General features: G+C 29.8%; 1 protein-coding gene across 1 annotated transcript; it reads right to left on the reverse strand.

Annotated features, from left to right (window-relative positions):
* Nucleotides 1–601: 601 nt before the first annotated feature.
* Nucleotides 602–1,252, reverse strand: LOC139848958 (uncharacterized). Its single transcript, XM_071838637.1, has 3 exons — nucleotides 1,234–1,252; nucleotides 738–1,127; nucleotides 602–636 (listed from the first exon to the last, which is right to left on the reverse strand). Exons 1-3 carry the CDS (start codon nucleotides 1,250–1,252, stop codon nucleotides 602–604), a joined length of 444 nt encoding a protein of 147 aa, XP_071694738.1.
* Between the last annotated feature and the right edge of the window lie 9,339 nt (nucleotides 1,253–10,591).

Here is a 10,591-nt window from a genome sequence, read left to right on the forward strand (position 1 = left end):
TTGATATTACATAATTAATTACGAACATAGATTTTGTGACTTACTTCATTATCTAGCTAGTATTATTTATATTTGTGCTATGATATGATGCATGTTAATATGAACAAATTAACAGAACTCCAACAAGGTTATTAATTTTGAGTTATAATCAACTATAAGTATCTAATGAAATTTTTTTCTTTATACATTTTTAGGGGCATTTTTTTTCTTAAATTCAGCAAAATATTATACGGAGTATTATATATTTTATACATATAGATATATGTAGGTCACTGAAAAACGAAAGGAATAATGTGTCAAGGTTATGTAACGATTATAAATGGGCCACGCTAATGAATTTGTATAGTAAATCGTGAATGGGTCCAACCAGCTAATGGTTGATCCGTTACCCGGCCCAAATTTGATCCAGGCTACCATGATATTGCTACAGGATCTATGAACTTTAATCAGTTGTGTCATTCATTACCTGTATTTGAACTTAAATATAACGGTAATCCGCCAAAATATAACTTTTTAAAAAATTTCGTTCAAAATATACTTTTTTAAAAAAAAATTTCTTTTTACACCATTAAGTCGACCAATAATATAGTCGACCACCCCTTTACTTGACAGTGGCGAAGCCAGGATTTTGAGGCACTGGTAGCACAAAATAATTTTCAAATATATCGAGTCATCCAAATTTAATTAATAACGAACGCTTTCAAACGTTTCAGTACAAAAGTAAAAAAAAAAATTACATTTTACTACAAATGTCCCTTGCGATCTTTCATTTTTTTGAAAACGATCCATAACCGCTTCATCTTTAACCCTAGCAAGTGTTTCTCTTTCTATGGCACCAAGAAGACAACCATTCAAAAAGTCATCATTCATTCGATTGCGCAAATCTGATTTTACAGGCTTCATTTTTGAAAAACACCTCTCGACCGTAGCGGTTGCAACGGGCAAAATCAAAGCAAGCTTTAATAAGCGATAGACATAACTGAATGAAAGTTGTTTATCGGTTTCAACCATCAATCTTGCGAGGTCGGCAATTCCTTTTAAGTTAGCAAATTTTTTATCTCGACGCACAACCTCATAATATACGTCAAGTTCACGCTTAAGAAGTTCCCTCTCCGATTGACTTAAATCTTTGAAAAAGTTAAAAAGATGCAGAAAGTAGCAATCGCAAGAGAGTCTTTTTGTTGTTCTTGAATCTTGACGAATCCCATCCACACAAATTAAAATAAAACCTACCAAACACTTGGTCCCTCATTTTATTTTACCCCACAAGTCTATTCCTATTTCCAACTAAAAAGAAGTATTTGATATTTCTGTTGTAAATTTAGTAGTTAAATATGGATGATAATTAGTTAAATATGGATAGTAAAATTTGTACTATATATATGTGCATAATGTAAGTTACAAAAACACACATATACATTAAATACATCACACCTCTTCAACCTCTTTCTCTCCTATATCTTCTACAACACATCTCTCTTTTACTGGTTCTTTCAATTTGAATATATTGAACCAGACCACTAAAGGTAGTTATAAGCCTACTGAAATATAACACGTTATCAGCACGAAGTGCTCCGTATAATCAAGGTTTATCTAAGCAAGCACACGTCACTAATCAAGGTAAGAAATTATCTAACTTTTATTAACTTCACTAACATTTATATTTATGTTATTTAAGTTATATATGGTCGGTTATACCGCCTGAATTATATTTCTGTAATCTAACTTTTATTAACTTCACTAACATTTATATTTATGTTATTTAAGTTATATATGGTCGGTTATACCGCCTGAATTATATTTCTGTAATCTAACTTTCATTAACTTCACTAACATTTATATTTATGTTATTTAAGTTATATATGATCGGTTATACCGCCTGAATTATATTTTCTGTAATCTAACTCTTATTAACTTCACTAACATTTATATTTATGTTAATAAGACCTCATGATTGTACGCAACACGTCATTTGACAACACGGTACTTTATGTACGCAACACGTCATTTGACAACACGGTACCATGGGTCAAGATTAATTCCGATCAATACGAATACGATGGGGTCTTTATATGTTATCTAAGATTTATGATTACTTATGCAATTAATCATTATTTATTTCATGCATACTAATGTTTATTCTTAAAAGTAAATCTTAAAAGTTAAAATAAGAAAAAATAGTTTGTATTTTTATTTAAAGTAAATCTTAAAAGTTAAAATAAGAAAAAGTAGTTTGTATTTTTATTAAAAGTAAATCTTAAAAGTTAAAATAAGAAAAAGTAGTTTGTATTTTTATTAAAAGTAAATCTTAAAAGTTAAAATAAGAAAAAGTAGTTTGTATTTTTATTAAAAGTAAATCTTAAAAGTTAAAATAAGAAAAAGTAGTTTGTATTTTTATTAAAAGAAAATCTTAAAAATTAAAATAAGAAAAGTAATTTGTATTTTTATTAAAAGTAAATCTTAAAAGTTAAAATAAGAAAAGTAGTTTGTATTTTTATTAAAAGTAAATCTTAAAAGTTAAAATAAGAAAAAGTAGTTTGTATTTTTATTAAAAGTAAATCTTAAAAGTTTAAATAAGAAAAAGTAGTTTGTATTTTTATTAAAAGTAAATCTTAAAAGTTAAAATAAGAAGAAAAAAAATCTTGTCCTTTATATTACTCATACGCGTTTTGATATAGTGACTTTATTCGTTAACGTCAACTAACGACGTTACAACGGTCATATATACATAACGGTTGTTAACGTCAACTGACGACGTTACAACAACTATATTTTTCAAATATAAAATAAACATCTCTGTTTTCACATTTTCACAAATCAATCTTCATTTTTCAGATTACTACTCTCAAAAAGTTTTTGTAAAAATGATTCACACAAGGATGATTTTTCCTATTGTATTGGTCATATTAACTATCATCATTGTTGCTAATATACCACCGGGTGAACCTATATTCTATCCTGCCCTTGTGGTTTTATTATTTGTAATCATACCATTATTCTGTTGTTTGCTACTTATGAATTTAAAATGATTCTAATTTCATTTTATTATTTGTCTATGAATAGAAGTTGATTATGATTATGATTTATGTTATTCATCTTTTTGATAATAGAAAATGTCGAATTTGAAAAGGCTTAAATTTGCTCATTTAGAACAAGTGGGAACAACTACTTAACATGGGTTATGAATGTAGAAAAACATCTCGAATCAAACGGTATTTTAGAAACCCTGAATGAAAATAACAATTATTCCGAACAAGAGAAAGCAATAGTAAGTATTTTTCTTAGCAAACATATTGACGAGTCCTTAGAATCTACATATTATATGATCAAAAATCCAAGTGTATTATGGAAAATACTCAAAGATAGATACGATATTAATTATCAAAAAAAAATAATAATAATAATAACGGTGATCCATGAAAGAATAAAATTAAAGATATTAGTAGACGCTCTTATAAGAATTCCGGAGATTCTTATTAATGATCTGGTAACGTGGATCATCAGTCTAGTATTTCTTGAATACATGAACATCTTGTTTAGCTCTACAAATAAGTCCCAAAAGAAAAGAAAACGAGAGTGAATCAGTTGACAAATCTTGATTAAATTAACCATGAGCTACCTTGAGACTTGAATGGTTTGAATTTTCTAAGATGCCTAGTTTTTTTTATGTATCACTCATAAATAAATGGTTTTAGACCATAACGCATATGTTTTATTAAGTGTTATCTTTTATGTACTTCAGATTATAACTTGTTTGCAGGTAATATAATTTGATTATCTTGCTGAAATATAACTCATTATTTGCTTATCTTATTCGAAGTTTTAGTATGAATCCTGCAGAAATACAACATCAATTAAATGGTAAAGACCTATGTATTGCAGATAGTAGTAACATACACACTATGATCAAATCTAAGAAATATTTCATTGATTTAAATCAAACGAAGGAATTATAAATACTATATCAGCTCTTGCAAACTTGATATAAGAAACGAAAAAGGCAAAATTTCATATTACCAAATGGTACGAATTTTTTGGTAAACAATGTCTTGTTTTCTCTCAAATCAAAGAGAAATTTGTTAAGTTTCTCTGATATATATCATAATGGATATGATTATCAGTCAATGATAATCGAAAATGAGAAATATCTATGTAGCACCGAAAAGCGCATATGATAAAAAGCGCATATGATGAAAAGCGCAGCGCATAGGATTAAAAGCGCATATGATAAAAAGCGCATATGATGAAAAGCGCAGCGCATATGATTAAAAGCGCATATGATAAAAAACGCATATGATGAAAAGCGCAGCACATATAATTAAAAGCGCATATAATGAAAAGTGCATATGACGAAAAGCGCAGCACATATGATTAAAAGCGCATATGGTGAAAATGATATATGATGAAAAGCACATATGGTGATTAATGAAAATCACATATGGTGATTAATGAAAAGCACATATAGTGATTAATGAAAAGCACATATAGTGATTAACGAAAAACACATATGGTGATTAATGAAAAGCACATATGGCGATTAATGAAAAGCACATTGAGAAATAATCACCAATGTTTCTTGAAAGAATTCAAGGGTATATATATGGACCAATTCATCCATCATGTGGACCATTTTTCTAATAGACGCATCTAACGCATGGTCTCATGTTTGTGTGATATCAAGCCGTAATATGGCATTTGCAAAGTTTCTTGCACATATTATTAAATTAAGAACACATTATTCTGATTACACCATTAAAAGGATGAGACTTGATAATGCTGGTGAGTTAACATCTCAAGCTTTTAATGATTATTATATATCTACAATGATTGTTGTTGAACATCCAGTTGCTCATGTGCATACACAAAATTGGTTTAGCTGAATCAATAGATAAACGCTTACAGCTAATAATAAGACAATTAGAAATGAGTACAAAACTCTCAATATTTATATGAGGACATGTAAATTTACATGATGTGACATTAATTCGCATTAAATAAAGTGCAAGTTATAAATATTCTCCATTACCAACTTAATTTTGGTGGAGACCGAATATTTTCCATCTTAGAACATTTGGTTGTGCAGTGTATTTTTAATTGAACAATCACAACAAATGGTTCCTCAAAGAAGGATTGAAATATATGTTAGATATGAAACATCTTCAATCATAAGATATATTGAACCCATGACGGGTGATGTTTTTACAGCAAGTTTTGTCGATTGTCACTTTAATGAAACATTGTTCCCTATATTAGGGGGATAAATGAAATATAAATAAAATGATGTTTCATGGTGTGAACATCAATTAAGGAATATTGATCATCGCACAAAAGAATGCGAAAAGAAAGTTCAAATATAATGCATATGAAAGAACTTGCAAATTAATTACTTTATGCATTTAAAGATACAAAAAATAAGTGACTAAATCATATATACCAGCAGTAAATGTTTCAGCTAGAATTGAAATTACAAAAGCTGGCAATAATGTCACTCATGAGTCTTTGCTACGGCAGAAACGTGGGAGACCAATTGGTTCCAAAGATAAAAATCCTCGAAAAAGAAAATCAGCTGATAATGAGGTAAAAGAAAGTGTTCAACAAGAACCACAAATCAATACTCCTTCTGCAGAGGATATTGATAAATGTAAATACATAAATTGCAATAAATTATGCAATATTATGAAACTGAAATGAAATGAAAAATCTTGATGAGATATTTTCATATAATGTTACAATGACATCATGAATAAAGATGATGATCTGGAACCAAAATCTGTCATTGAATATCAAAATAGACGTGATTGAACTCAACGGAAAGGAGCAATACGAGCTGAATTAGAATCGCTCAATAAAAGAAAAGTTTTTGGATCAATCGTTATCACTTTTAAAGATGTGAAACAATGGGATACAAATGAATTTTTATCCGAAAAGAAATGTGCAAATGAAGTTACAAGGCAAAACTAGACTTGTAACTCAAGATTTCCCACAAAGACCAGAAATGAATTAGGAGAAAAACTTATCCTCCTATAATGAATATAATTACTTATTAGATACTTAATCAACCTGGTAGTTATTTAAATGCATCTCATGGATGTTGTTACTACTTATCTGTATGGATCACTTAATAGTGATATATATATGAATATACCTAAAGGGTTAAGGTATCATAAGCATCTAATGCAAAACCCAAGGGAATATATTCCATTAAATCACAAAGATTTCTAAATGGGTTTATACAATCGGGACGTATGTAGTATAATCGATTAAATTACTACTTGATAAGAAAAGGGTATACATATAAACTTATTTGCACGTGTGTTTTATAAAAACAATGTTCGGATATGTGATCATAGCTGTTTATATCAATTATCTTAAATAAAGAAATCTATGAAGCCATTCAACTTCTAAAGAAAGATTTTAAAATAAAATAAAAAATCAAGTATTACGTTGATTTACATATTGAGCATATAACTAATGACTTACTTATACATCAAACAACTTATACTGAAAATATTTTAAAATATTTTAATATGGACAAGACAAAAACCATTAAGTACTCATATGGTTGTTAGATCTTAATATTGATACTAATCCATTTCATCCTCTAGAAGATCATGAAGATCTTCTTGGTTCAGAAGTTCCATATTTTAGTGCAATTAGGGCTCTTATGTATCTTACAAATTATACAAGATCTGACATTTCTTTTGCAGTTAATTTGTTGACAAGGTTCAGCTCAGCCCCTACCAAAAGACATTGGAATGGGATCAAACAAATAGTTTGATACCTTCGGGGAACTACTGATTTATAATTATTTTATTCTAACAACTCGAAACAAGATTTGTTTGGTTATACAGATGCAGATTATTTATCTGATCTACATAAAGCTAAATCTCAAACTGGATATGTATTCCTAAATAGAGGCACCGCAATATCATGACATTCTCAAAACAAACACTTGTTGCAACATCATCAAATCATGCCGAAGTGATTGCATTACATGAAGCTACTCGGGAATGATTTTAGTTAAGATCAATGATACAAATCATTATTGATTCTTGTGGACTAGAAAGCTATAAAAGTCCAACAACTATCTATGAAGATAATACAGCTTACATAGTACAAATGAAAGAAGAGTATCAAAAATGACAGAACAAAACATAAATGCTGACGAGGCGCTAAAGCTATAAACGGTCTTAACGGTCATAAGTTTGATGGAAAAGAATGGTATATTGGTAAGGCTCAGAAAAAGACTGAAAGGGAATAGGAATTGAAACAACAGTTTGAGCAAACTATGAAGGAGACTGTAGACAAATCACATGGGTCAAACTTGTACATAAAAGATTTAGATGATACAGTTTCAGATGAAAACCTCAGATTCTTCTCATATACTCAAGATCTCGTAAAAGACAACCAGATTAAAATGAGATACGTTCAATCAAAAACTCTGCTGATCTTTATACCAAAGCACTGTCAATCGCTGTTTTCAAAACATACGTTCACAATATTGACATGAGGCAAGTTCAAAAGATGTGACGACTCAGCGTTGTCTACTTGAGGGGGAGTCAACTCTATGCTGCACTCTTTTTCCCTTAGCTAAAGTTTTATCCCACTGGGTTTTCTTTAGCAAGGTTTTTAACGAGGCAGTATTAATTGCTCTTTAAAAAAAATTACCATCCAAGGGGGAGTGTTGTAAATTTAGTAGTTAAATATGGATGGTATTTAGTCAAATATGAATAGTAAAATTTGTACTATATATATGTGCATAATGTAAGTTACAAAAACACACATATACATTAAATACATCACACCTCTTCAACCTCTTTCTCTCCTATATCTTCTACAACACATCTATCTTTTATTGGTTCTTTCAATTTGAATATATTGAACCAGGCCACTAAAGGTAGTTATAAGCCTACTGAAATATAACAATTTCCAAATTGTTTTTTTATAGATCCACACATATTTGGTGGTATCTTTCCAGATTACCCTCAAATAACTTCCAACATAAAATTTGTAGAGAACATCATTTAAGGGTATAGATGTAAAATTAAGTGGATCTATCAAAAATACATTTGGAAATATCACTACCCTTCTTTGGGCCATCCCTTTTGTCCGATTAATAATTCTATTATCCACTCAAGAATAATTGATTGGGTATTTGGCTCAATGGTAGCACCCATTATTTTTCGGTAGTTGCACAAATCAAAAGCCCACGTTTTTAACCATTGGATAATAGTATATTAACTAATGAACTTTTCTTCTGACTGGTTGCACGTGCCCCCATGGGTACTAGGGTGGCACCGCCACTGTTATTTGGTCGACCACCTCATTTTTCAAGGTGGTCGACCAAACTTCAATCAGAGCATGGTCGACTACGATGTAAACATGGTCGACTATCACCTCAATTGGCTATGGTCTACCACAAAGCAAAAAAACAACGCGAGCGACCAATGAGTTGGTCAATGATGTTGTAGGGATGGGGTACGAAATACTATTAAATATGCTACAATTTTACACAAGTTATTTATTTATTTATCGAGTGGATATACTTAAACCTTGCTACAACACTTATAGGCAGTGTACCTAATCGTATTATAGTATAGTTTTTAGTAAGTCCGGTTTGTTCCACAGGGAAAGCTCGAGAAGTTTAACGCACACAAAATAGAAAAATAGAAAAATATATATCTATAAAGTAGTAGTATTATTATTATATAAAAGGGGGGTTTTACCGTTTAATGACCGGTTTGTCGATTTTAAAACTTTAGTCGCAGTTAAAACCAAATGTAAAATATTAAAAATAAATACAAGACTTAAATTAAAGCATAAAGTAAATAACGATAATGAAATTGTGAATAATAAAAGTGCGATAAAATAAACTTGCGATAATTAAAAAGTACGATAATTAAAAGTGCAATACAATAACAATAAAAATGCGATAATTAGAAGTGCAATTAAATATAAAATAAAGGAAATTAAATATGAAATAAAAGAATTATGCTTATTTAAACTTCCGTAATCATGATGTTTGACGTGTTGATTTTAGTTTTATGCCCATGGGTTAATTGTCCTTTGTCCTGAATTATTTAATATGTCCGTCTGGTTTTTGTCCATAACAGTCCATCAGTCATAAATATAAAGTGCGAGTGTCCTCGTCAAATTATCCTTATACCCGAAGTTAAATATTCCAACTAATTGGGGACTTAAACTGTAACAAGATTTTAATATTTTGTTTAATAATTACACCAGGATGTCGACTAAGTGTAACCCAAGGTTTTAATATTTTGTTATCAATTATACCAAGTGTCCTTGTACATAATTTCACCCCTGTTTTAATTATTCTAGTGGCTATTAATCCATTCCCGTGTCCGGTTAAATGAACGATTATTCGTACATATAAATACCCCGCCCATCGTGTCCGATTGAGTGTATATGGTAATTTATAGGGACGCCCAATTGTAAATCTTTATATTAACATTAACAAACTATCATTTAGTTAAACAAATATAAAGCCCATTAATAGCCCATAGTCTAATTTCCACAAGTGTCGTTCTTTTGTCCAAACCCCAATTATGGTACAAAGCCCAATTACCCAATTTTAGTAATTAGCCCAACATCATGATTACTTCGTTTTAAATAAGCATAATAATAACTTAGCTACGAGACATTAATATAAAAAGGTTGAACATAACTTACAATGATTAAAAATAGCGTAGCGTTACACGGACAGAATTTCGACTTACACACTCAAACGATCTCTATCATAAATCTTATTATTATCATAATTTAAAATTAAAATTAAGATTATTGTTATATCTTATTAAGTTAACATTATGATAGAGATATAGAATATAGATATTGATAATTGATATTGATAATAGATAGATGGATCGATAGAAATATGATAGAAAAAAGTCGTCCTATATCGATCGAATTACATAGCCTTTTATAGGCAAATTATAAATTTGAATTTTCATTTATGACCCCTGAACTATGCTCAATTAACAACTTTTTATTATTTAATATTATTCTTATTATGAATTATTTAAATATTATATTTTATTCTTGTGCATAGTTGACTCGTAATTTTTACACCGTTGCGTCGAGCGTTGAGAGTTGACTCATGTCCCGGTTCCGGATTTTCGAACGTCCTTTCGTACAATTTTATATCGTGTACTTTGCGTTTTCTAACTTGTACTCTTGTCATTTTTAGACGTTCTTCATCAATAATTTGAACCTTTTTGATTGTATCTTGTACTTTTTAGCTTTTTGGACCTTTTTGTCTTCAAATCGTCGTTTTCGCCTTTTGTCTTCGCACTTATTTAAAATAAACGAATATTACTTGAAAATGGAACAATTGCAACTAAAATCTTGTCTTTCTTGGGGGATAATGCTATGAAATATATGTTCCTTTTTAGCCTTATCAATATCCCCACACTTGAGCGTTGCTTGTCCTCAAGCAATATAGTCTTGAAATAAAAACATACAAATCACTTCTTTATTCTTCACACTTTATACATCAGTGATTTTGATATGGCGGTATAAACAATGATAGTAACGATATGGTTAAAGGTGGGTGTGTCATCCACAGTTGCCT

Source organism: Rutidosis leptorrhynchoides, chromosome 5, assembly GCF_046630445.1.
Source record: "Rutidosis leptorrhynchoides isolate AG116_Rl617_1_P2 chromosome 5, CSIRO_AGI_Rlap_v1, whole genome shotgun sequence".
Lineage (NCBI taxonomy): Eukaryota > Viridiplantae > Streptophyta > Magnoliopsida > Asterales > Asteraceae > Rutidosis > Rutidosis leptorrhynchoides.